General features: G+C 39.9%; 1 protein-coding gene across 2 annotated transcripts in view; it reads left to right on the top strand.

Annotated features, from left to right (window-relative positions):
• Rmnd5a (required for meiotic nuclear division 5 homolog A) overlaps positions 1-27771 on the top strand; it is a 56705-nt gene that overhangs the window by 18881 nt on the left and 10053 nt on the right. For both annotated transcript variants that reach the window (XM_055596397.1, XM_055596396.1), the window contains exons 3-5: positions 9431-9565; positions 10453-10553; positions 27138-27304. In XM_055596397.1, the coding sequence (XP_055452372.1) occupies positions 9431-9565; positions 10453-10553; positions 27138-27304 (403 nt within the window). The remainder of the gene's footprint in view (positions 1-9430; positions 9566-10452; positions 10554-27137; positions 27305-27771) is intronic.

Raw genomic sequence — 27771 nt, 5'->3', positions numbered from 1 at the left:
GCCCAGACTGGTTTTCTGTCACTAGGTGGAGCAGCTAACATTGGGGAAGGCAAATGCTGATGCTCTTAGAGGATGACAATATAAAACATGAAATAGGTGATATTTTTAAATAGTTAAGGTAATCAGATGGAACTGCCTTTTATGTCAGTATTCAAGAATAGCTTAAAAGTAACAACAGTTAGATCTTGTGCTTAGGGAAAAGCAGTGGTAGAGATGAGTGGGTGACCTGAATATAGACTTAACTTTAAATTAGCTCTAGTTCCTGATGAATACATCTTTCTGTGGTAGAGAAGTGTTATTTAAGAAGAGAAACAAGGAAACTAAGACGACTAGATAATTGTCTCTTATTAAGAATAAAAAGCTAAATTGAATTCTGAAGTACAGATGTAAGTTTATATGTATATATTGGAAAGGTTTTTAGAATTAGCAAAAGGGAATTGGTAGCTGACCAAATTATAAAGAGGAAAGGAAGGCATTCCCTAAGGATAAAGTAAGGCATACCAAACTACCTGCTACCTCAAATAACTAAGAGTAATTTTAAAAAATGCATTCTGCCATGCTGAGATTTATTAAGGTGTAGTAAATTACCTTGACTTTTGTGGTCACAATGGAAGTTCTTGCTTTTGAAATCACATGGTTTTAGTAGGAGCTGCTGTAGCCTGTTTCTTGTCCACTTGGGTGGTAGTGCTTGATCTGAGGATGGATCTTTCCCAGCTAGATGTGCTTGATCTGAGGATGGATCTTTCCCAGCTAGATGTCTACACTGTGCTGTGGAAATTTTCAGGTTTTTTCCCTCTCAGGTTTGTTGTTTTTCATTAGAGCCTTAGGGAAGGGAATGTGCTGGCTAGTTTTATGTCAGCTTGACACAAGTTATAGTCATTGGAGAGGAGGGAACCTCAATTTAAAAAATGCCTCCATGAGGTCAAGCTGCAGGCAAAGCCTGCTGGGTATTTTCTAAACAAGTGATTAATGGAGGAGAGTCCATTAATAGTTGTGGGTGGTATGACTCCTGGGCTGGTTGAGAAGCCATTTAGTGGAAGCTTCCATGACTTATGCATCAGCTCCTGCCTTCTGGTTCTTGCCCTGTTTTGAGTCCTGACAGCCTGTGACGTGAAGGTGTAAGCCAAATAAACCCTTTCTCCCCCAAGTTGCCTTGGCCATGGCATTTCCTCTCAGCAGTAGTGACTCTAATTAGGACGGAGTCTGGAGGATATGAGGCTGAAAAGTGTAGGGTGGTCCTGGAGGGAATCTGGTCTGAGGTGGGAGACAAAGCACAGGTACCAAGAGAGAGGAAGGTACTCTCTGCCCACCACTTCCCTTAAAGCCAGTTTGCTTGGGTAGAAAGCAGTCTTTGTCTGGACCCAGCATCCTGACTAACTGCTAGATGGTCTGTGGCTCCTTGCTTGCTGAGCATCGCACAAGTGTAGAACCACACTGCCTCCGCTCCTCTTAGCCTGAAAACCGCTCTCCAGAGAGAAGCTGAGTGGAGTTTTACTTTCTTTGCCATCTGTCATATTACATCATCTGTTTTAAAAAATGAATAAAATCCTGTTCCAGATTGAATGAAGCTGCATTATGTAGGTGATAACCGTTGATTGTATTCTAGTACAAGACTCAGAAGAAAGCCTAGAGCTTGGTAGGCAGGTTTAGAGGCTTCCTCTGGACTGTAGGATTTCTGCTTTACCTGATCAGGAAGACTGAAGATAAAATACTGGGTTTAGTCTGGTACTCATGGCACATTAGGCCAAGAGGCACAAAAAGACCTGTAGAGTAAATTGTACAAATAAATCTAAGCTGAAACTAGATTCAAGTGGACTGAGTGTTAGTGTTATTTTAAGATAAACAATCTCACCTATGTAATCTAGGCTGGTGTTGAACTTCTCAGGGTCCTCCTTCCTCTCCTTTCCAAGTTCTCAGACAGGTTTGTTATCATATCCAATTTAAGTGATTTTGAATTAAGGAATTTTTTTTCTTTTCAAGACAGGGTGTCTCTGTGTAGCCCTGGCTGTCCTTAAATTCACTCTGTAGACTGGGCTGGTTTTGAACTCAGAGATCCACCTGCCTCTGCCTCCTGAGTGTTGAGATGAAAGGCTCAAACTACCTCTGCCTGGTGAATTTGTTGCACTTTATATGGTTGTTTTGTTTACATTTTCTAATTGCTCAGCAGATAAAACTGCACAAATGAACAAGCCTGGTGACCCTGTTTGATCCTGGAAGTTATGGTGGAAAACAGAGATCTGATTCCTTCTATAAGCTGCCCTTTGCCGTCCATGTGTGCACCATGGACACATGTATCCACCTATTTTCACAGCCCCATCACATACACACACAACAGCAACACTAATAAAATATTGAAAGTTTGTGTTTTCTAGTGGATATGATTTTAAATGTGGCATCAGAATTGGTGGCAAGGACTGACTCACATTCCCCTTTTGTATGTTAAAGATTTCCTGTTGGATGAATACTGGTAGAACATTCATGTGCATTATTTACATGTTCTTGAATAACTGTTTAGGTGAATCCCAACAACTGCCATCCTGAAGATGGATGTGAAAACTGAAGTTTATGTTGGAGCCAGAGAGCGAATGCAGAGAGCTGAAATTAAAACTTAGATCTGAACTTTAAGGAACCCCTCTCAACTAGAATTCCTCTGGAGAAGTGCTCTTCAGTGCCTCAGGAGTACCTGCTGTGTGCACAGGAATCTCTCTCCTTTCTGTGTAGAAGAGAGAAAGATGTTTGCCATCTTTGGGAGAATATGTCACAGCCATTTCTGTTGTGTTCTGATAAGAAACAGTGGGACAGCAGGTTGGCACATGAGATCCTTGAGGGATAGGGGAGTGACAGACAGGAGGTTGCAGAGTGCAGCGTGTGGTGTGGCTTAGTGCGTCTTCTATGCTTATAAAGTAAAAGATTACCAGTATGAGGCTACCTTTCTCTTCAATTTGAAAAGTAAAGCCGAGGTATGAGCATGAGTACTGTACAGAGGAGGTAGTAGGGGGTCAGTAAAACATAGCGTCGGCATCTAGAGTTAGTCCCAGCTAAGCTGCTGATTATGCTGCACTACCAAGGTCATTTCCCAGCCAGAGCGTGTAAAGCACTGCTGTCTGGGTCTGCCTCTATGCCTGAGTACAGGTTTATTTCCTCAGAGGTCCTGCACCTAATCATCAGCTTTACAGAGGGTTGTCAAATGTTTCCCTTGGGGTTTATACCACTTTACAGTCCTGCTCAGTGTGTGTGGCAGACCACACCTTATTTTTTATCACCCTCTAGGGTGATAAAATTGCCAGATTTTAAAATATTTGAAAATTAATCAGATGGGTGTGAAATAGTATTTGGTCATACTCACTTTGCCTTTTCTGTCTTTTGAGGTGGAGCATCTTGTCACATATGACTATCAGGATGGCCTCTTGTCAATTTCATATCTTTTTTGTCGTGGTTTTCCTGTTGAATTGACTATCTTTTCAGTTGGAGGGTTTACTTCCGTACTCTTCTGAATGTAATCTTTGTGAACTGAGTGTGAAAGTGCCGTCTTCTCCCAGTCCAGGTCGCCTTACTCTGTTGAGAGTCCTTTGAAGTCTGCTTTCTCTTACTAACCCAGATTACTTAGATGTTGAGAAAGAAAACCAGTTCCTTGTAGGTGCAACAGTAACCTATTGTTGGGTTCATATGCCAGGTTTTTTCCAAAGTAGATGGGAAGCTTGAAAATAACACCATGAGTTAGCGTTTTGGAATTAAAGCAAATACTGTTTTATCGTGGACTGCTCAGTAACTGATTTTAACCTAGCTGATTGTGTTCATGAGGTGGCTAAAGAGAGCATAGATAGGCTATTTAGGTATCACAGCTTCAAGATTAAGTTTTGTGCTTCTCCATCCTTTAGTCTCCAGATTTAGTGATTTGTGTATTTCTTTTTCCATGCTTTATTGCATCCTGCACAAATGGACACACTTTGCTTTTCCTTTTTGGTTTCTTGTTTGAATCCTTCCTCCCTGTGTAAGAACATCTTGCCAGGCTTCTCTTTGCTTTATTGTTTATTTTTCAAGATAGGGTTTCTCTGTGTACACCTGGCTGTCCTGGAGCTTACTCTGTAGACCAGGATGGCCTTGAACTCAGAGATTGCCAGCCTCAGCTTCCCAAGTACTGGAATTAAAGGCATGTACCACCAATCCTGGCTTATTTGGTTTTTACTTTGAAACAGGGTCTTGCCATGTCACCCAGGCTGATTCTGAACTCAAGATCTTCTGACCCCTTCTTCCCAGGTGCTACGTGTAGTTGGTTAGCATTGTCTTAAGAATATAAAGGAAAAGTAAAGCTTTTACTAAAGCTAAAGTAGACAGGTTTTCTTCACATTAGTGCCTCTGCTGGTTTACAGTGTTGCCGATTTCTGGGTAGCCATGTAAATGTGTTTGGTCACCTAGTAACCAGAAGCTGGAAGGAATGCCAACTCTGATGCAATAATGAGCAAGAACCTGCAGTGATAGCAAAGGGACTTTGACTTGTACTTCATCCTCTCAACAACATCCATTTATAATTTTGGCTTTTTTTTTTTTTTTTTTTATGTGCAACCAGAACATAAACTGAAAGGTTTTCCGGTCTTCCTTCTTAGTTGTTTAAAGTGAAAACCCAGTGGTAGAAGGGAGCTCAGAAACACACATTGTTCTTGCTTACTTTCCAAGATGAACAACTAACTATGTTACAAAGTTACAGTGTGATTAAAGATGATTCCTACTGTAAGGGCTGTTCTGTTTTTCTTAAACTCATGTAGCATTAACCGTAGTAAGCTTTAAGAAAGTAAAGATATGAAGGTCATCCTTGTAAAACTCCATAACATTGTTAAATGCTAGACTTTTAAAATTGTTCTTAGTAATCAACTTTACTAAGTTGTATTATGTGTGTATCTCAAGAAAATTTTAGTATGTATCTCAAGAAAATTAATTATCCAAAGAATTTTATTATTATTTGACCAGATATGGTTGGTGGTAACTGTTATATTATTTTAAAAGCAGCTGTAGCATGAGAGGAGGAAAGAGAGAGGCTTGGTGTGTCACGACAAAAGTCCATCTTCATTACCCACATGTTTGAATGGCCAAAATGTCTACAAAGGAAGATGGGATGTGGGCAGAAATGCCTTCTAGAGTACTCAAGAGAATCTGGGAAGTGTAGTCTTTCATCAATAATTATTAAAATTTTTATAGTATGCTAGGCATGGTGTCTGTATATTCATAATCTCTGCAATGTGAAGAAAGCCAGAGGTCAGGGGTTCAAGGGTCGCAGGATATTTGATCACACTGTAAACCCTGAGATTGTGTTGTTAATGGAAAAACCTCTAGTTGTGGTGTGGGTCAGCCCTATCTATCACATAGCTTTAGTCCAAGACAGGATTAAATTAAACCAACCATAGTTCAAGTGGAGCAAACAGCCAGTTGACAGGGAATGAACCGAGAAAAACCATAGAGATTAAGAGGAAACCAGGAGGATGGATAAACTAATAGGAAGAGAAGATAGGGACTTTCAGTTTGAGGAGTTTTTGAGACTGTGGAAAGGGAGAGGTTCCTTTTGCTCCTTTTGGGACTTTGGTTGAGGAGGAAGGTCAGCTAGGTGCTTTCTCTGCCTCTCTGAGCTAGCAGGCTTTCAACCCAGCATATAGCATTCCTGAGTCTTTATTGGTAAAAATTGAATGCTTGACCTTTTGTTAAAAACAACATTCAAGATCATCTTTTAATACATACTGTGTTTGAGGTCAACCTGGGCTACATGAGGCCCTGTTTTCAAAAAAACAAGCAAACTGATAATATATATTAAGAAGTAACAGCTGGACACGGTGCCACACACCTGTAATCCCAGCACTCAGGGAGGCAGAGGCAGATAGATCTCTGTGAGTGTAAGGGCAACCTGGCCTACTAATCGAGTCCAGGACAGCCAAGGCTATATAGAGAAACCCTGTCTCAAAAAAAAAAAAAAAAGAAGGAAGAAGTAAAAATATCTTTGAAAGCAATTTTATTTTCCATGATTGTTTTCTTTCTCTCCTAGGGAATTAAATACCTGATGACAAATTTATAGGAGATTGATAAGATTGAGAAGTAATTGTTAGACTAGCACTCTGGGGGCTGTGTTTGCTCACAGATCAGTGTAGGGTGTAATTCAGTCAGTGTGGTTATTGCTTGTTAGGTAAGTTTAGGCATGTGGAGAATTATAGGCAGATTCTGAGTCTGAAGTAAATTACATCTGTAGATGCCCATTATTTTATTCATTTGAATGGCCTCTGGGGAGCAAAATAGCCCCATCATTCTGTGGGTTTCTTGTTGAGTCCAGAAGAAACGCAAAATACCACCACTGCAATGTTCTAGTTGTTAAAGACAGCACACATATAAATTGTCTTGATTGAAAATCCCGATGACCTGCCATAAATCAGCTCTCAAATGTAGTCTCTGATATATAGCAGTAAAACTCAGAACTCCTAGGTGACTGTGGTTCATCAGTGCTGTGGACCATAAGCTCATATGTGCATCATTTTAGTGCTGGGTAGTTTGTGTTTTTCCATGGCTTAGGTTAAGTTCTAGTACAAGAGATTTCTATTAGGAAGTAACAGTGAGGAAGGGCTCCCGAGGCCCCACTGCTATCTGAGGAGTTTTTAGCACTCAATAGCTGCTAGAGGAAGGGGAGTCATTTTTCTTCATTGTTAGATTACCCAATAAGTAACCTCACATTCAAGTTCATGCAAATAACCCCAGTTAAATTCCTGGGTCATAAGAAAAAATTAAAAAAGGCAAAATAGGAGGGTACTTACTAGGAGAAGTGGTCCAGAAGTACCAGTAAGAGAGTAAATGGGCAGTGAGGATGATGTAGATATATACATGTATGGAATTGTCAAAGAGTAAATAAAAATTAAAAATGAGGAAAAGGTACATGTTATAAAATTAAGACATAATAATACGATGGTTTTGGCTTTCATTTTACCTGAGTGACTCGAGATTTTCATGTGTTTACTTGGGCTTTAGCATGGACACCTAAAACCAGGAAAGATCACTATGGAAAAATGTGCTCAATTTTGAAAAAGAACACTCTTTTGGTCATTGGAGACCATAGGTTGCTTGCATTTTGCTGTTGCAGGTTTACTTACTGTCTTTCTCTCTCTCTCTCTCTCTCTCTCTCTCTCTATATATATATATATATATATATATATATATTCTGTACATTAGATTAGTATCATTGGTTGGGCTAGTTAAGCAATAGTTGCCTAGAATTGTGATTTCAGCTATATCCAGATGATCTTGTGTCATTGATTTGTGTAGTTAAAAAATTTTAAGCAGTAGAGACTTATTTTAAGGGCAAGCCTATGCAAGGCAAAGAAGGCAAAAGTAAACCAGAGAGAAAACTTTGAGACAATGACACAATTTGAGACAGGGTTTTTCTGTGTAGCTCTGGCTGCCCTGGAAGTAGGTCTGTAGATCAGGCTGGCCTCAAACTCACAGAGCTCTGCCTGCCTCTGCCTCCTTCCTGAGTGCTGAGATTAAAGACATGTGCCATCACCACCTGGCTTCTTTCTTCGCTTTTGATGTAAATCTGCCAAAATGAGGATGCTTGCTTCATCTTCCATTCTGAAGGATATTTTCACTGGATATATAATTCTGGAGTACTGACCTTTTCCTTTGATTCTAGTTTACCCTTTTAAATGCCACAGTTTCTGTCGAGAAATAATCATTAACATCATAGTCCTTCTGTAACAGGTCAGTTTTCTTTTACATCTTTAGACATGCACACACCAACCTCAGATGTTCTTAACTTTCACCTTATTTGAGATAGGGTCTCTTTTTCCCTGCTGTGTGTGCCAGGCTATCTGGCCTTTGAACTTCTGGAGTTTGTACTGTTTCTGCCTCCTATCTTGCCATAGGAGTCCTTGGATTAGAGACGTGTGCTACTCTATTCAGCTTTACATGGATGCTTGGGGTCTAAACCAGTCTTAGGCCTACTGAACCATCTCTTCAGCTCAACAGGCCATTTTTCTCAGCTGGTTGCCTTGGGCTTTGCTTCATGTTTGTTTTTGTTTAGATGTTAGTATTTTTATGCTCTGGAATGGGATTTCTTTGAGCTTGTCCTTTTTTGGCGTTCCCTAAGTTTCTTGTATCTGAGCGTATTTTTCTGGCATTTTTTCCCCTCTCCATCCTTTGGTTCCCTGATGGCACATACTAAATCTTTTGTTATTTTCCTGATTGTTGGGGCTCTGTCCATTTGTATTTGGTTTTGTCCTAAATTTAGTTTTTCTGTTCAAACTGGATAATAGGTGTATAGTACATTATGCTGGCTTCTTGCACTGCAACCTTGTATCTGCTTTTTGGTGTCTCTAGTGAGTTCTAATTCTTTACTATGTGTCCTTGAGGTTGGGTTCAGGCCACAAAGAATCTGAAAGCCTGAGTTTTGTCCCTAGGATTCATCTGGTAGAAAGAGAGGACAAGCTGTTTTCTGACTTCCATAGGGGCTCTGTAGCTTGGCAGTCTTGGATCTCAGCATTTGCATTTTGAACTTGGTGCTTCTCACTTCCTCTCCGGTATCATTTGGACTGTGCTTGATTCCTTGTATGCCAAACAAACTTGGGCTGCCCTCCACCATGGGAATGCCATTCTTGTGGGTTGCAGTTTTAGTTAGGCTCACAGTTGTCTTGTTTTTGTTTTTCAAGACAGGGTTTTTCTGTGTAGCCCTGGCTGTCTGGAACTCACTCTGTAGAGCAGCCTGTCCTCAAAGTCATAGAGATCCACTGACCTCTGCCTCCCAAGTGCTGGGATTAAAGGTGTGAGCCACTATGGCCCAGCCACAGTTGTCTTGATTGTGTCCTTTTAAGTAGCCAGTCTACCTTACTTTCGTTTTCAAAGTCTGTAATATGCTTGGTGGGGTCAGAACTATGTATCCATAGCTCAAGTGTAGGCCCACTGATAGTAAGCTGCTCTTTCGCTACCTGTCTCTTCAGTCCCAGCCTCAGAACTGCAGTTGTTGAGTTGTACCTCAGTTTTCTCGTAGTCCTATGTTGATGGAGATGTGTGTATGAGTGAGAGAGTGTGTGTGTGTTTCTGTCCTTCACATCTCATACAGTGCTGTATTGAGCATGCTTTTAACAGATTACCGTAGCATGCTTTTCTGAAAATACTGCTTTAGTACAATGCCCAGAAAGTGGTTTATTTGAAGTCAGTGTTAAATCTGTATATTTTCCCAGTGTGCTTCCCAGCCTTTTAAAATGTTCTTGTTCATTCTAGCAGTAATGCCCAAGAGTGAAAAGATTTAAAAGCTGCACTAGGAAAATTCCTGCCTATGATTGTATAGATGAATTGAATTAGGTACTTACTGATAATACCAAAGATGTAGACCTTTGTTTCTTTATGTTAGGTGGAGTGAAAAAATAAAGTCATCTCTACATGATTTTCTTTTTTATTTTTCCCCCAGAATTTTGATTCTGACATTAGCAGTGTGGGAATAGATGGCTGCTGGCAAGCAGACAGCCAAAGGCTTCTCAATGAGGTGATGGTGGAACATTTCTTCCGACAAGGAATGCTGGATGTAGCTGAGGAGCTCTGCCAGGTAAGCACGAGCCATTGAGGCATAGGACAAGCAAATGGGGTAGCTGTGCAGTTCGCAGTGTCTGCAGGTGGGACTCTGTGTGCACTTTTTAAACTAGAGATAGATTTGCAATATTTTAACTGCCATGGGTAAGTCCTTTTGCTAGGAAACTTTTAAGTTCTTAGAAATTTCAGTACTGCAGTTTAATACCTGAACTGTCCTTTCCTTAAGAAATTACACTGAAAGTTTAAGTGTTGTTTCTTTATTCTGAATCTGTTAGGTTGGTTCCTAGTCATGAGTCAACATATCAAAAGTGATACGCTGTTCCTATGTGACCCAGGCTGGCCTTGATCCTCCTGTTTCAGCCTCCTCATTGCTATAGTTACTGGCTTGCATCATTTATGCTGCCCCTATTTTCTGTTTTAATAAAGAACGTTAATATAATAGAGAAGAGGAAAGAAACAAAAATATTAATGTTTTTCTAATGTAGTGAAACTATATCAAATGAATTTCAAACTAAAATTTACTTGAGATGGGCATTGCTCATCTTATTTCTGTCAGATAGGACAGCATGAAGTCTCCTTACAGCTCTGCAGTTTCCAGTGTGTTCTCTTCTTGTGGCCAGACCTCCAGCTACACTTTGTAACCCAGGGAAGAATGTGTTTATGCATTAGCCTGAACATGCAGAACCACACCCACACCCCGCTGTAGTCCATGGCCATGTGTTTAGCTCAGATTTGACAGAAGCAGAGCGGTGGGACCATCTCCATTTCTGCCACAGAGGTGTATGTCATAAGGAAATGACGACACCTCTGTATTTTATATGTAAATCAGCTTTTCCTACTGTGAATGAAAACACTTCTTAACAATTTTTTTTTTGTTGTTGTTGTTTTGCTTTTTCCTTTCAGGAGTCTGGTCTGTCTGTGGACCCAAGTCAGAAAGAACCATTTGTGGAGTTAAATCGAATATTAGAAGCATTAAAAGTCAGAGTTCTGAGGCCTGCTCTTGAGTAAGTTATGTTTTTAGGTACTATGAGGAGATCTCTCTAAGAAAATTCATTTGTGAAATACATGCTAGCTATTTAGATAGGTCTGTCTTACCTGGAGTAGACTTGAGAGGATTTGAGAAAGAACACTGATATTTCTTGTAACCAAGCGAAATATGGGCTGTATAATATGAGAACACAAGCCTGCTTAACCTAACAGTTGAACATGTTTTCAGAAGAGAAAAGGGTTTTTTTTTTTACCAACACCTCTTTGGGTAGACAAGAATTATAACTGAAACACCATTGTGTTGGCAATTTCTGTGTGGTATTTGAGCTTCTATAATGTGCTTCGTGCTGTGCTATTATTCTGATCCATGATTTAGTTGGCTATGGGAGCTAATATTTATGAACAAAGCAAAAATTCTGAATAAAAGATCTTTGTGTGTGAGAGAGGGAGACAGAAGACTGTCAGGAGTCAAAGATAAGGTAATGCAGGTTCATGGGTGTCACAGTGTATGTCTGGAGATGAGAGGACAACTTTGGGAATAAGTTCCCTCATGGGTTCCAGGGATTGAACTCAAGTCACCAGGCTTCTTGCAGCAAGCTAGCAAGAACTGTCTGAGTCATGCCCCTGGCCCTGATCACTGTTCTTGGGTCTGTATGGTGTAATGGATTAAACCCAAAGTAATGCATAAGTGAATTACTGTGGATTTTGATGATTTACTGTGAACGGGTCATTTTCTGGTCTAACCTGACTATGCTGGCCTGCCCTATTTCCCAAGCACGTGTCCTGCCCCATTATCTACCACCTAGTCTTGCCGTGGCTGCTATTACTCCATCCATGTCCCCATGACAGTCTCCTCATTGGCTCTCCTCCTCCTGGGATCACAAACCCTGCCTTAACTCTCCTCCCAGCTATAGGCTTTTCGGCTCTTTATTAACCAATCAGAGGTGATGGAGAACAATTTTTATATAACATTGATACAGATGATGCTTCTTAGAAATGGCAATGGCAGTGTCCAGACTGCAACCAGATCTCTGGGTACAAAAATCAGCATTTGAATATCCAGTGCACAAAACCATTCCCTAACATATTTGTGAGGATCAGGAGGTGTGTTGTTAGGGGAGGTGTGAGCCTTTTTGGAGGAGGTGTGTCACTGCGGGTGGTCTTTAAGGTTTTAAAAGCCTACATCATACCCAGTTGTGGATCAAAGGAAAGCTCTCGGCTCCTGCTTCAGTGCCATGCCTGCCTGTTTGCTGCCTTGATCTGTGCCATGATGGTCATGAATTCACCCTCTGAAACTGTAAGGAAGCTTCTAATTAAATGCTTTATTTTACAAGTTGCCTTGGTCATGGTGTCTCTTCACAGCAGTGGAGAAATCACTCAGTTGGCAGACTTTTGCACAGAAGTGGACAGACAGTTGGCAGACTTTTGCACAGAGGGCCAAATCATAAGTATTTTAGGTTTTTCAGGCTACATGAGATTTTTGTCATTTTCTAATTTTTTTTTTTTTAATTTTAAAAATGTAGAGTAGTTGGTCTTGGCATGTGTCACACAAAAAAGGGAGCAAGTTATTTGTTTGTCCCATGCCAAAAAGTCTCTGACTCCATTGTAAAAATTTTAGTGTGATAATTACCAGGATATTTACAATAAAGTCAAAATAAAGAACAAGATAAAGAAGCATCTTGGTGTTTCAAGACTTGGAATATTTGAAATCAGTATTAATGTTTGAGAATAACCCTTGTGATGTTTGTATTTTGGGTTTGGAGTGGAGGTTACCGTTCTTTTGAAACTTTGTATATTTCTAGAACTGTCCCTGATGAACAGATAGAGGGTTTCTATGTTAATGTGTGTAAATTAAAAATATAAGTGATCTGTTTAGAGGTCTCTTTTTAACTGTCTCTTTGCAAGGTATGTGTTATAGTGTATATGAGGATTATTGGTTTTAGTTTGGATTTTTTTCCGGGAGGGGTGTTGTTATTCGTAGCAATGGCTAGCCTTGAACTTGTGGTTTTTCTGTTTCTTAGGTTCCCAAGTGCTGGGATAAACATAGTTGGCATGTTTTGTGTTTGTATTTTTTTGGTTGTTTTCTGATCATGTCATATCTAGGAGATAAATTTAACCAAGCATCTTTTATGCACAAAATTTGGCATCTACTCTTAGATGAAGAAGAGTGAGGGAACCCAGATATAAAAGGGTCTTGAGTTCCCAGTTCTACAGTGATTAGTTGTTCTTCAAGGTGGTATTCATTTCTCCATTTGTATTTTAGGGTGTTCACCTAACTTGCATTAATTGCCTACTGTGTGGCTGTGCGAACTGCTTTAGTCCGAGTTGGGAGCTGTGAATTCACAACCTTTCCTTTTGGAGGAGGAAATGCTAAGTGGTTGCAGACTCTGCAGCTGAGCCAGTAACTGACATTCAGAAGCAGTGTCATGTCCAGAGAGCAGCATCAGGAAGAATATTATCTTGGTGGAGTTGAAGCAATTGGGATCTGACTTTAGACTTGTACTTGTAGAAATTGGTTTGTTTTTATTTTCTTTTGAAAACTGCACTTAAGAACGGGGCTTTTAGGAATTTGGGGTTGTCTGTGGCTCTGAGACTAGCTCATAGACAACTCCAAGTGGAAGGTGATTTAATGTGTGTGTCATGAGTGTGGAAACACAGCAAGAGATTGTTGTAGAAAAATTTTAATATTCACAAGTTAAAGTCCTGATGCTGACCACCTGTTAAGAACATTACATTATTAAGTCTTTGTTTTATATGAAACTTTTATGTTTGAGTTTAATTATTATGTTTATATTTTATTATTATATTTAATCATTGTGTTTTGGTTAATTATTGCAAATAGGTAAATACATGGGATAGGTTTTTTAAAAAAAAGTTCAGTAAAGTAAAAATGTACTGAAGAACCTTCCTTCCTGTCAGTCACCCAGTCTCTCACCACATAGAGCATCGCCATTAACCTTTTCTTGTGCATCCATCTAGATAAGTCTTCAATGTTGTATACACACATACATACATATATCGTGTGTGTGTCCATTGTACAGATGGTTGCATACTGTTTGACTGTGTGTATGTGTTAGTGTGTTTAACTTGAAAAAAGATGTTTGAGGTTATACCTGAATTTTACTTAACCTATTGACCCTGGGGAACATCTTAAGGATCACTACTGATGATCTATCTGACCATCTTAGACCATAAAATGATTTCCCAGGACCTGTGAGAGTATTTCTACTGCCTCTTTAAGCGCAAACCTTCCACGGTACAACTTGAGGAGCCTAAAATAACTAAATGGTATAGGAGGAGGAAGAGAGAAAAGTAAAGGTTGCAGAATTTTTCACATACGAGAGGAAAATGAGGGGCTGGAGAGATGGCTCAGCAATTGAGAGCACTGACTGCTCTTCCAGAGAACCAGGGTTCAACTCCCAGCACCCATGTGGCAGCTCACAGCTGTCTGTAACTCTGAGATCTCACACGCTCATGCAGATATACTTGTAGGCAAACAAACAAAAACCCAATGCACATAAAATAAAAATAAGTGAATATAAAGAGAGAGAGGAAAATGATGCCTCAGTTTATGCCACAGTAGGGTTTTATATGGGACAGGCTATCGACAGTACCAGGCTAGGTGCTGAGTCTCCACAGGCCAGAAATTAGGTAGGAGTGGAAAGGAAAGGCAGAAGGATGCGAGATGAGACTGCCTTTGTGTTTTCATGTTATAATTTTTGATTAACGGTCTTACGGATAAGAAAATCCTCATCAAATGTAAGAGAAACTCTAGTATGAATAAATAAAACGTAGCACCTAATCAGAGATTTGAATTACAAACTGAGGATACAAAGATTAGTTTCTGGTTGAAGCTGGAAAGATGGTTTAGAACTTAGCAGAGCTCAATATATAAAATACCTATAACATTGAAGACTTATCCAGATGTATGCACATGAAAAGGTTAATGGTGACAGCTTATGTGGTGAGAGACTGTGACTTACAGATAGGAAGGGAGGTTCTTAGCACCCACATGATGTCTCAAAATCATCTGTAACTGTGGTCCAGGGCATTTGACCTCCTCTTCTGGCTCTTTGGGAACCAGGTATGCACAGGTACACAGACATACATGCAAGCAAAACATCCATACATATAAAATATATTTTTTTAATTTAAAATTGTTTCTGGTTTTCATGTCTTGTTCTTCAGTGCACAGTTTCTCACAGGTGTGCAGCCTTCATTTCAGGCAGCTCTCAGTAGCCACAGACAGTAGAGGAGACACGGTACTCCTGGGGAGACAGAAAGAAGGGCATGCAAGGTTGAACAAGTTGGGTTTTTTTTTCTACTGGAGTTTGATTTTCTTCTTCTTACCCAATTAATTGGTCTATAAAAGAAGAAGAAAGGTGATCCATTTAAGACTAATTTTGTCTATGCACTAAATGATAGAGAAAGAGCACGTCAATTAAAGAGAAGTTAATTAAAAGGAGTGGGGCATGGTGCACACACCTGTAGTCCCAGCATCTGGAAGATGGAGGTAAGAAGATCAGGAATTCAAGGTCATCCTCCGTTACAGAGGAAGTTCAAGGCCAGGATGGATTTCCTGTTGCAGAAAACATTGTGAAGAGGTGCCAGGTGTGACAGGGTCACAGAAAAGGATGCAATAGGGAGCCTGGAAGAGAAGAGGAAACATTCCAGGTGATAACACCTGTTTCAAATTTACTACCATTGAAAGGCTATAGGAAGTTCCAAGCCTGTTCCTCAGGAAAAGAATATACATTATCTAATTCTGTCCTACCGAGGGCTTAGCATCATTGGAACAAAGTGGGCCTATATGTCTGAGAATCTCATGTAAAGTTAAGTGTGTGTGCGTTGCTATTTTGTTATAATTTTATGAGGTAGAGTCTTAGAGAGCTTAGGATGGCCTTGAATATCTGACTGTACTGCTTCTATTTTCCAAGTACTGGGATCAGTTTGTGTTTTAAGTAGATACACACGTGTAATACTCTAGTCTCCCTCTTCTAAATTTCTAACTAATACTGTGTAGCCCATGCTGACTGACATTAACCTTAGGCCTGGGATTACAAGCTTGTACCACCACATATGACTATCAGTCCTTTAAGAGAAAAATGATTGCTGGGCATGGTGCTGCATGCCTGTTGTCCCAGAAGTCAGGGAAGCAGAGGCAGGCAGATCTCTGTGAGTTCAAGGTCAGCCAAGGGTACACAGAAAAACCCTGTCTCAAAAAACAAAACAAAAAGAAAAGAGGAAAAAAAGAAAAGGTAGTTAATATTTTATTTCATCTGTGTGTGTGTGTGTGAGAGAGAGAGAGAGAGAGCGCAAGTTTGTTCCTTTCCCCATGTGTACCCAGGAAGTTGAATTTGAATTGTCAGTTCTAGTGGCAAGTGTCTTTGCCCATTGAGTAATCTTGCCCCTCTTTATGGTTTCTTAAATATCTAGAAAAAGGACAAAGACAGGCTGGAGAGATGGCTGAGCAGTTAAGAGCACTTACTGCTTTTCAAAAGGACCCAGGTTTGATTCCCTGCACCTGTATTGGGTGGCTCACAACTATCTGTAACTCCAACACCAGGAATCTGACACTTTTTTTTTTAATTTTTTTATATTAATTGCAGTTTATTCACTTTGTATCCCAGCTGTAGCTTCTCCATCATTCCCACCCAATCCCACCCTCCTTCCCTCTTCTCCTCCTATGCCCCTCTCCAAGTTCACTGATAGGGGATGTCCTCCTTCCCTTCCATCTGACCATAGCCTATCAGTACTGGCTACATTGTCTTCCTCTGTGGCCTGTTAAGGCTGTCTACCCCTCAGGGGAGGTGATCAAAGAGCCAGCCACTGAGTTCAAGTCAGACAGTCCCTGTTCCCCTTACTAGGGAAACCCACTTAGATACTGAGCTGTCATGGGCTACATCTGTGCAGGGGTTCTAGGTTATATCCATGCACAGTCCTTGGTTGGATTATCAGTCTCAGAAAAGACCCCAGATATTTTGGTTCTGTTACTCTCCTATGGAGCTCCTGTCTCTTTCAGGTCTTTCTGTCTCCCCCTATAATCTGACATTCTTTTAGACCCTGTACTTTTGTGTACATATATGTACATAATTTTAAAAAATCTTTTTGAAAAAGTCAAAGACACATCATCTCTGAGATGAAGAAAACATTAGTTCTTCTTATGATGGAGTTAACCAATAACCAAGACTTCACTGTTTGAAAATACGCACCCCATTTGCAAAAAATAAAAACAAAGTATACACTCTATTTTGATCATGTTTTTCACCCTCTCCCAATTTTTATATGATCTTTGCAACCTCCATACCCATGTATTATGTTCTTTTTTTCTCTCTTAAAAAAATATAAACCAAAAAATGAGAACACAAGAACCACCAAAACACAAAAAGGAAAATCTAAACAAACAAGCAAAAGACCAGTAAGATGCCAAAACATGCCAAAAAATGCCAAAACAAAGCAAAGTGAAACAAAAAGTCGACAAATTTTGTGTTGGCTAACTACACCTGGTCCTGGGGCTTCTACCTCAATGTCTGCTTGTCTGTATTCATTCCTGGCTACTGAAAGAGCTGTGATGTCGGTTGAGTGAGGCAGTGATGTGTAAATAGCACTATGTTCTTAGGAGTCTTTTCAGTGTTCTGTTTTTGTAGCAGAGTAGTAGCTCATGGAATGGTTGGTTGCACCTATAACATTTATGCTATTATTCTACTAGCATACCTTGTAGGCAAATCACCTTTGTAGGTCTCAGAGTTTGTAGCTGGGTAATACTTTTGTTGTTAGTGATTACTTTTGTTCTTACATGGCATGCAGAGTACCTTTCAGTACCATGACCACTAGTTAGTCGGGGTGAAGTTTGTAGTAGAGCACCCATTAATTTCTCTGTGTTCAAGAATGTAAGTAAAGCCTATTTTCTGCAATAGAGTCGTATTACCATCATGTTGTGGAAAAGAAGCAGTAACTTTGGCAATAGGCTGTGATGTTTGGGAGTTTCCATAGAGCCCCTTTGGCCAACAACCCAAGAAAAAGTAATCCATTCCTGGCACTGCAGGAATGTCTAGTTGGGGCATTGTTTCCTCTATTATTTGGTGGCTCCACCTTCATATATATATATATTTTAGGAAGCTTCTACAATAATAGGATTCTAAATGGTTTTCAAATGGCTTTTAGTGTTAGTCGTCCCAACCTAGATTCTCTTTTACCCTTTTCTCCCACCTCTCCTCCTGTTTAATGTTTCTATTCTAGTCTCCCCTTTGTCTCTCCATAATACTATATCTATATTCTATTATCCCTTTCCATGGGCGGTCCTCTCTGGCCCCTTACTAGGTACCTAACTTTTGTTTGTTTGTTTTGTTTTTGAGACAGGGTTTCTCAGTGTAACAAACCCTGGCTGTCCTGGAAGCCCTTTGTAGATCATACTGGCCTCGAACTCATGCAGATCCGATTGCCTCTGCCTCCCAAGTGCTAGGATCAAAGGCGTGTGCTACCACTGCCCAACTTAGGTACCTAACCTTTGTGCTTATTTGGATTGAAGCACACAAATCATAAGCTTAAATGCTAACAACTACATGTAACATATATACATTTGTCTTCTGGAGTCTGGTTAGCAAATTTCACTTTGTTAACAGTTGAATAATATTCCGTTGTGTAAATATATCACATTTTCATTATCCATTCATCAGTTGATGGACATTTAGGCTGTTTCCAATTTCTGGCTATTATGAATAGTGCAATAATGAACATGATTGAGCAAATGTCTCTGTAGGAGGATGTGGAGTTCTTTGCGTCTGTTCTCCTCAGGGTTTCTATTGCTGCAACAAAACATCATGACAAAAAAGCAAGTTGGGGAGGAAAAGATTTATTTGGCTTACACATCCATATTGCTGTTCATTACCAAAGGAAGTCAGGATAGGAACTAAAGAAGGGCAGGAACCTGGAGGCAGGGGCTAATGCAAAAGCCATGGAGGGGTGCTGCTTCCTGGCTTGCTTCCTCATAGTTTGCTCAGCCTGTTTTCTTATAGAAAGGATCCTCAACCCACAGATGGCACCACCCACAATAGCTTGATCCCTCCCCCATTAATCACTAATTGGGAAAATGGCTTACAGGTAGATCTCATGGCATCGTTTTCTCAACTGAGGGTCCTTCCTCTCTTGCAAGTTGACACACAAAACCAGTCAGTACAGGGACTATGCCCAAGAGTGGTATAGCTTTATCTTGAGTCAATCAATCCCCAGCTTCCTGAGGAGTTGCCACTTTGATTTTGGCATTCTCACCAGCAATAAGTAAGTGATCCCCTTTCCCCACATTCTCGACTGTCATTTGTTTTACGATCTTGACCATTGAATAAGATGAAATTTCAAAGTAGTCTTAACTTGTTCAAACATCCTAATGAATAAGGATGTTTGAACATTTCTACAAGTGTATCTCAGCCAATTTGTGTTTCATCTTTTGAGAACTCTCTTCTCAGTTCTATATCCCATTTTTAAACTGGGATATTTGTTTTCTTGATGTTCAGGTTTTTGTTTTATTTTTAGTTCTTTATATGTTGTAGATATTAACTATCAGATATGTAATTGTTTAAGATATCTTTTCCCACTCTGTAGCTTGCCACTTTTTCCCGAGTGATGGTGTCTGTTGCTATCTAGAAGCTTCTGGCTTCATAGGGTCTCATTTATTAATTGATGGTCTTAGTGCCTGTGTTATTGCTGTCCTGTTCAAAAAGTCCTTTCCTGTGATTTCAACCCTCTTCTCCATTTCTGTCAGATTCAGGGTATCTGGTCTTAAGGTCCTTGATCCATTTGGAGCTAGATTTTATGCAGGGTGATAAATACGGTTCTAAGTGCACACTTTTGTGTGCAGCCGTCTAGTGTGTATTTTTGGCTTTTTTGCTTTGTCAAAAATAAGGTGACTGTATGTGTGCAGAACATCTCTGGGTCTTCAGTGATCAATGTCTATTTTTATGCCAGTACCATGGTGTTTTTGTACTTTAGCTCTGTAAATACAGCTTGAAATCTGGGGTGGTGATACCGCTACCAGTTTTTTTTCATTCAAGATTGTTTTAACTATCCTGGGTTTATTGTATTTCCATATGAAGCTGAAGATTGTTTTTTTTTTTTTTTCAATTTTGATAGAATTTTGATGGTGATTGCATTGAATCTGTAGATTGCTTTGAGTAGAGTGACCATTTTTATATTACTAATTATACAGATTCATAAGCATGGAGATATTTTCATCTCCTGGTGTCTTAAATTTGTTATTATACAAGTCTTTAGCTTGCTTGAATCACCCTAAGATTCTTTTATCTATCTATCTATCTATCTATCTATCTATCTATCTATCTATCTATCATCTATCTATCTATCTATCTATCTATCTATCTATCTATCTATCTATCTGTGTGTTTATTATTTAATTTTGAGGCTATTGTGAAAGGTACTATTTCCCTGATTTTTTTTTCTCAGTCTGTCAGTTATTTGTATATAGGAAGGGTGCTGGTTTTGTGCATTACTTTTTATCCTGCCACTTTGCTGAAAGTGCTTATCAGTTATGGAAGTTTCTTGGTGGAGTCCTGAGGGACTTTCATGCTTAAACTCATATCATCTGTAGACAAAGCTACTCTGACTTCTTTGATGTCTCTCAGTTGTCTTATTGCTGTATCTGAGCCTTCAGGTGTACTGTATTGAACAGGTATGGAGGGATGGACATCCTTGTCCCTGATATTAGTGGAAATACTTTAAATTTCTCTCCTTTAAAGTAATATTGTCTGTGAGCTTGCTGGATTTCACCTTTATTGTATTGAGGTATGTTCTTGTACTTTCATCCTGAAGAGAAGCTGGGTTTTGTCAAAGGCCTTTTCTGCATCTAATGAGATAGATGAGGCATGGTGGCGCACGTCTGTGATCCCAGCACTCAGCAAGGCAGAGGCAGGTGGATCTCTGTGAGTTTGAGGCCAGCCTGGTCTACAGAACAGCCAAGGACAGCCAAGGCTACACAGAGAAACCCTATGGGGGGGGGGGGGGGGATTAAAAGAAAATGAGAAAATGAGATAGATGATCATGTGGTTTTTGTCTTTCAGTCTGTTTATGTGGTGGATTCTGTTTATTGATTTAGGTTGAGCCATCCCTGCATCTCTGGGATGACTCCAACTTTATTGTGGTGGATAATCTTTTGAGGTGTTCTTGGATTTGGTTTGCAAATAATTTGAGAACTTTTGCATCTTTGTTCATAAGGAACATTGGTCTATAATTTTCCTTTTTGTTGGGTATTTGTGTGGTTTTGATATCATGGTGATATCAAAACCTAAAAAGAATTAATCTTCATTAGTTTCCATTTTGTGGAAGAGTTTGAGGAATATTAGCATCAATTCTTTTTTGAAGGTTTTGGTAGTATTCCGAGCTGAATCCCATTTGGCCCTGGGCTCTTTTTGGTTGTGAGACTTAATTATTGCTCCTATTTCACTAGGGTTATGGGTCTGATTAAGTTGCTTATTTGATCTTGGTTTAAATTGTGTTTCAAGAACAAGAACTTCACTCAGTTCTTTTAGTTTTTCAAAATTGGTGGCATACAGGTATTTTTGGAGTATATCCTTACGATTCTCTGCATTTCTTTGATGTCTGTGATAATGTCCCTCTTTTCTTGTATAATCTTATTAATTTGGCTCTTCTCTCTGTCTTTTGGTAAATTTGACCAAGATTTTGTCATGCTAGTTGAAGCAAGTTCTCATTTCCTTGGTTCTTTTTTTAGGTTTTATTTGTTTTCCTGTTTCTGTTTCATTGATTTTAGCCCTCTTTTGATTATTACTTGTTGTCTCCTCTTTTTGAATATTATTTCTTCTTGTTTTAGAGCTTTTAGGTGTTATGTTACTGTTATGAGAACTGGCTTTTTTTTTTTTTTTTTTTTTTTTTTTCTGTGGGGGTTTTTTTTTTTTTTTTTAACTCCCCCCCCCCCCCCCAGGCGACTTGGGGGTAAAGTTTCTCTGTGTAGCCCTGCCATTCTGTAGAACAGGCTGATCTTGAACTCAGTGATCCAAATGCCTCCCTGGTCCTGAGATTAAAAGCATGGGCCACCAACACCTGGTCTGTTTTCTTTTTTTTTTCAGTTCCAAAAATTTTCTTTGTGATTTGTTTCAACCCATTTTCCATTCAGTAGTGAGATCTGATGAGATTTTCTTCATTTCCTAGTATGTGTTCAATATTAGAACGTTCCAATAGCTACTGAGAGTATATTCTTCAGTGTTTGGGTGAAATGTTCTGTAGCTGTCTGCTGGTTCCAGTTGATTTATGACATTATTGACCTTCACATTTCTCTGTGTAGTTTTAGTCTAGCTGCCTGTCTTGTCTGTTGGTGAGAGTCGGGTACTGAAGTTGCCCACCGTCATCGGGCGAGGGACAATATGTTATTTTAGCTGTAGCGGTGTTTATTTTACGAAGTTTGCTGTAGAGATGTTTAGAATTGCCAAACCATCTTGGTGGATTTTTCCCTTTGGTGAGTATATAATCTCCTTCCCTGTCTTCTTTGATTAGGTTGAGTTTGAAGTCTGTTTTGTTAGATGTTAAAACACCTTTTTGCTTCTTGAGTTTATTTGCTTGAAATGTTTTTTCCTTTTTCCTTTTTTTTTTTTTCCCTTCAGTATTCTGGGGTGATGTTTATCCTTGCTGATGAAGTGTATTTCTTGGATGCAGCCAAAAGAAATCTATCCTTTCTTTCTTTCTTTCTTTCTTTCTTTCTTTCCTTCCTTCCTTCCTTCCTTCCTTCCTTTTCTTTTCTTTCTCTCTCCTTCCTTCCTTCCTTCCTTCCTTCCTTCCTTCCTTCCTTCCTTCCTTTCTTTTCTTTTCTTTTCTTTCTCTCTCCTTCCTTCCTTCCTTCCTTCCTTCCTTCCTTCCTTCCTTCCTTCCTTCCTTCCCTCCCCTCCTTTCTCTTTCTTTTTCTCTTCCTCTTTTTCTTTCTCTTCCTTTCTCACTTTGTCTCTCTCTTCCTCTCTTTGTCTCTCTTCCTCTCTTTCTCTCTCTCTCTCTCTCTCTCTCTTTCTTTGGCCTACTCGTTTTGTTTTGTGTGTTTTTGCCTGCCTGTATGCCTATGCACCATGTGCATCCTTGGTTTTGCTTTTTGGAGGTCAGAAGAAGGAATTGGATCCTCAGGAACTAGAATTACAGATGATTGTGAACCACCAAATGGGTGCTGGGAACTGAATCCAGTCTCTTAGTCTGTGTCTTTTTATTGGGAGAATTGTAGCCATTGATGTTGAGAACTATCAGTGAGCAGTGTTTATTGATTCTCGTTATTTGATGTATGATGTGGGTTATTTACCATCCACACCGTTTGGTTAACTGTTCTGGGATTATTTATTCTTCGTGTATCGAATATAGTTAACCTCTGCAAACCGAGGTTTTCTTTCTAGTGCCCTTTGTAGATCTGGATTGGTAGATAGAAATTGCTTATATTTGGTTTTACTGTGGAATGTTGCTCATTCTCTGTCAGTTGTGAGTGATAGTTATAGTGTATGTAGGAGCCTGGGCTTGCATCTGTGATCTCTTAGTTTAAAGAAATCTGTCCGTGCCCTTTGGGTTTTCAGAGTCTCCATTAAGAAGTCATATTCTGATGGGCCTGCCTATATATGTGATTTGTTCTTTATCCCTCGCAGATTTTAACATCTTTTCTTTTCTCCTATATGTTTAATGTTTTGATTGTTATGTGTCATGGGGAGTTTCTTTTCTGGTCCCATCTATTTGTTGCTTTGTGTGTTTATACTTTGATAGGCACCTTCTTTATTATGGGGAAAATTTCTTCTTTGATTTTGCTAAAAAATACCTTACTTGCCTTTGACTTAGGTTTCTTTTCCTTCCTCAGTTTCTATTATTTGTAGATTTGGCGTTTTCATTACATTTCTCGGGGCCTATAGCAGCAGGTTTGTTTGTTTATGGAGGGGACCTGTTGTCTTTGCTGTTCATAGTTGTGTTTTGGGGGCTCTGAAGTAGGCATCTAGTTAGGATTATTGGCGTTGTTTCTTGGTATAGCTGTCTGCTCTTGTCTTTTTTGGATGGGTGTTTCATGCTTTGGTTGCTGTTGCCCTCTCAGGATCCTAGTTAGTTATGATGGTGTGGGATCCCTAGTTGAGAGTGCTTTTGTGGGTTGGGTCAGCAGGACAAAAAGATGGGCTAGGAGGAAAGGCTGAGAGGCTCAGTGAGAAGCTGGGGCCACACCAACTGGGCTGATAAACCTTGAATAAACTGTTAGTGATCGATTGTCTCCACTTTGAAGTTACAGGATTGCTTGCCTTTTTTTTTTTTTTTTTTTTTCTGAATTAGATTTTGTGGTGTTTGCCGTTCTGAATTTTAAGGACATTTGGAGTATACTATTAATAGCTTCCCATTAAGCCAGTACCTATAGGGCTGAGTATTATTAGTCATTCCCAAGAGAAACGAAAAGGAAGCATGAAGAAAGTCTTCCTAAGGAAGACTGGAAGGGAGAGTATTTGTAGCCTTCAACATGCTGGAAAGTCTTGTAGTAATACATGCTGGGAGATTTGGTCAGATGCATTTTTCTTTCATTGTTACCAGAAGTATACACCCATCCCGCAAAGTTAGGAGAGGAGAGGGAGCAGCAGAGCAGACTCCTGAGGGAGAACGAACTATGTGAGTGAAATCCTGTTAGTATTTATGAGGTTATACATACAGAGCCTTAAGTGCACCAAGCCTTTTCACACACTAAGCTGAATAGAATGTTGCTGTTGATGTGGGTGAGTGTCCTTGTAGCTGCCACTGACTTAGTCACTAAGTAGCATTATTTGGGAAGTCTGTTTATGAAAGAGGCCCAGAAGGTTTCTTTGTTTGGAGAATGCAGTAGCTAAAGGGTTGTGACATTTACCATTTACATGTCCTTTAACAACAGCAAAGTGATGTTAGTGTGAATCCTCAGCCTATAGGTAGCTGTGATGTAAAGTAAAAATCCAGTCTCTTTCAGATTAAATTTAGCTGTGAGCAGAAAGCTGACACAGCCCTTGGGCTGCATGTGTGGTCCAACACAACATTTGTAAACTTACTTAAAACCTGAATTCCACACCTGAGCGTATACACAAAGAACCCTGTGCCACAGGGTTATTTGTACCCCATGTTTATTAATGTAGCTAGGAAATGGAACCAACCCAGTCTAAGAGAAATGAATATTGAAAGTACATTACATAGATAATGTATAATATTTTCAGCTCTAAGGAAATGTGTAATTGGGCTGGGGAGATGGCTCAGCTGTTAGAGGCTAAACACACAACCATAAATAGAAGAAAGGTGAAATTATGAATTTTTCAGGAAAGTGCATGGACTTAGAATATATAATATTAAACGTGATCAGCCAATCTCAGAAAAAAAAAACCCACACGTTATCCCTCCATTGCTGGTTCTTTAGCATGAACTTTAAATATAACAACATCATGTCACAAGGTCAAAAGGGTACATATACATGGTTGGCACATTGACTTCTGCTTTAGATTAAAAGCCTTTACTTTTACAAAAATTTGAATTTGACCATTGTACAGCCTAAATGTCAAAAATTGGTTGAACCATTGGGGAGAAGGATTCTGGAAAAAACACTGTTGGGTTTTTTGTCTGTTTGTTTTATTTCTGTTTCATTCACTCAAATTGTCATTCATTGATTAGTCTTAGGCAACTTAAGAAAGCTAATGGTGGGGACAAGAGTGCTGCCAGAAAATTATTAGTTAAGGAAGGTGATATTGCATCACAAGAAGACCAACAGAGCCAACAAATCTGGGCCCCGGAGCTCTGTGGAGACTGTACCAACCAAGGACCATGTCTGGAAAGGACTCAGGCCTCCTACTTAGATGTAGCCGACAGGCAAGCAGCTCAGTCTCCATGTAGGTCACCTGGGGGAGTAGGGGCCTATCTCTGACATGAACTCTGTTGCCTGTTTTTCAATCACTTATCCCGGGCAAGGTGCCCTTGCCGGGTCACAGGGGAAGAGAATGCAGGTGGTCCTGATGAGACTTCATAGTCTGGAGTCAATTGGTAAGGGAGGAGGGCTCCCCCTTTCTGGAGGGGGAGGGAGGAAAGAGGTGTGGGGTGGAACCGGGAAGAGGTGAGGGAAGGGACTACGATTGAGATGTAAAATGAATAAATTAATAAAAAAAAAAAGGAAGGTGATATTACATACAGAGTAATAAGAGTTAGATTTTGTTCTTCCTCCTCCATTGTGCTAGGGATCAAACAAGAGGTCTTGTGCATGCTGGGTGGGCAAGCACTCTACCACTGAGCTACATCCTCAGCTCAGCTTATTCACAGTTTATATTCATTCCTGGTTCAGATTCTAGTGGTCCTTGGTGAGTTGGATTAGTTGAAAAATATTCAAGTAGATGTCAGTTAAAGAATAGTTTTATATTTGAATGTTTAGAGAAATGAATCTTCCTTATCACATTTGTGAAATTTGATTTTAACAGCCGGTGGTTCCTGTTTTTATCTACATGGTAGTCCCAGTTGAAGATGAGTTAGTCCCTGCTGGTACCTCCTCACTCAGACAGTACTTCAGAGTTTCAAAACAGAATACTGTTGCTTCCCTTAGTAACATTGCATCTATCCATTTATTTTTACATGTGTGGATATAGCATGGATGTGTCCTATTTTTTCCTTCTGAAAGTACTAGGCCTCAGTGGTTACCTTTTGCTCTTCCAGAAGACCTGGGCTTAGTTCCCAACACTCACATGGCAGATGAGAACTGTCTGTAACTCCAGTTCTAGGAGATCCAGCTGCCCTCCTGTGGCCTTTGAGAGCACCTAAACACGCACATGGTGTGCATACATACACAGGACAAAACACAGAAGATAAAGATGAATCTTGAAAAGGACTACAAGAACCTTAAGAAATATCTGTTTGCTGCTTTTGTTTGTTTGTTGTGTGTATTTTTATGTTGCAATGCTAGGGTTGAACCCAGGTCCTTCTGTGTGTGCTAAACAAGCACTCCATCATTGAGCTGTACCCATAACCTCTGCCTTTGCTGGTTTTAATGTTAAACTGAGTTGTATAGTCTGACCAAGATTTAACTGTAAGAGATTCAGGCAGTGCAGCAGGTAATGGCACTTGCACCAAGCCTCAGCTGGGTTCAGTGCCCTCCACCGCACAGTGAAAGGAAAGAAATGACTTCATGAGCTGTCCTCTGACTTCCACATGAAGGTCATGATGTGAGTGCCCCAAGAAAGAATGAAAGCATAAGTAAATGTAAGAGTGTAATTTACAAAAAAAAAAGAGTGTAATTTACAAAGTAAGAGGTTCCCCTTCAGAACTTTGATTAATCTATAAACATGTTGGTTAATAGTAAAAAGAGTGGCTCTAAGCAATCTAAGTGTGAATCTCAAGGCTTATACTACAGAATGTGACCCTCTTCAAATCCAAACGTATTATGAGACATGCCAGAGCCAGTCTCACAGTAATACCTTATTAAAAAAGTAATTGTCCTCTAACAGTATGTTTCCTTTGTGTATGCATCTCCTAATGATTGATGTTACCACACTCTCCCACAAGATGGCAGACCAGACCCACTTATTTTATGGTACATGCCATATGTTCATGCCCTTGATTACTCTTGAAACCTTTTTCTGTTGCTTTAGGTGGGCGGTATCAAACCGAGAAATGCTCATAGCCCAAAACAGCTCCTTGGAATTTAAGCTACACCGACTGTATTTTATTAGTTTGTTAATGGGTGGAACTACAAATCAGCGAGAAGCCTTACAATATGCGAAAAATTTCCAGCCATTTGCCCTAAATCATCAAAAAGGTGAGTCTGCAGTCAGACAGCTTTTTTTCTTTTGTGCTTTGTGGAAGGAGCATGGGCAAGGTGGGGAGAGCACAGCGATTTGAGACAGTGTGTCTGTGAGGCCCAGGGTGGTCTCATACTTGTGATCCTCTTATGTCAGCCCCCAGAATGCTAGCAATACAGATGACGTCACCAGCATGGCTTGAGTTAGAGATTCTTGGTGTTTGGAAGGAGCCAGTAGCCATCACTTGTGTCCCTCACACACATTTTCTAATGAGTTAACATTGTTGGGATAACTGGCAGTAGAAACATTAAGCAGCAGCACAGCACTGAAGCCAGAGAGTGCAGAGTTAGGGACTCCTTAATGTAAGGACACCGACAGGACCAAGGTGGCAGCTTAAGTCTAGAAGTTCAAGTATTTTCAGTGCTTTTCTTTTCTCATTCTCTTCATGCGGTACCCTTAATTTAGAGGGAGAAACTTTGCAGTT

The sequence above is a fragment of the Psammomys obesus genome, unplaced genomic scaffold (genome assembly GCF_907164565.1).
Source record: "Psammomys obesus unplaced genomic scaffold, mPsaObe1.curated_primary_1811, whole genome shotgun sequence".
NCBI lineage: Eukaryota > Metazoa > Chordata > Mammalia > Rodentia > Muridae > Psammomys > Psammomys obesus.
Note: the sequence above shows the minus strand (reverse complement) of the source record. Positions and strands in the feature narration are given on the sequence as shown.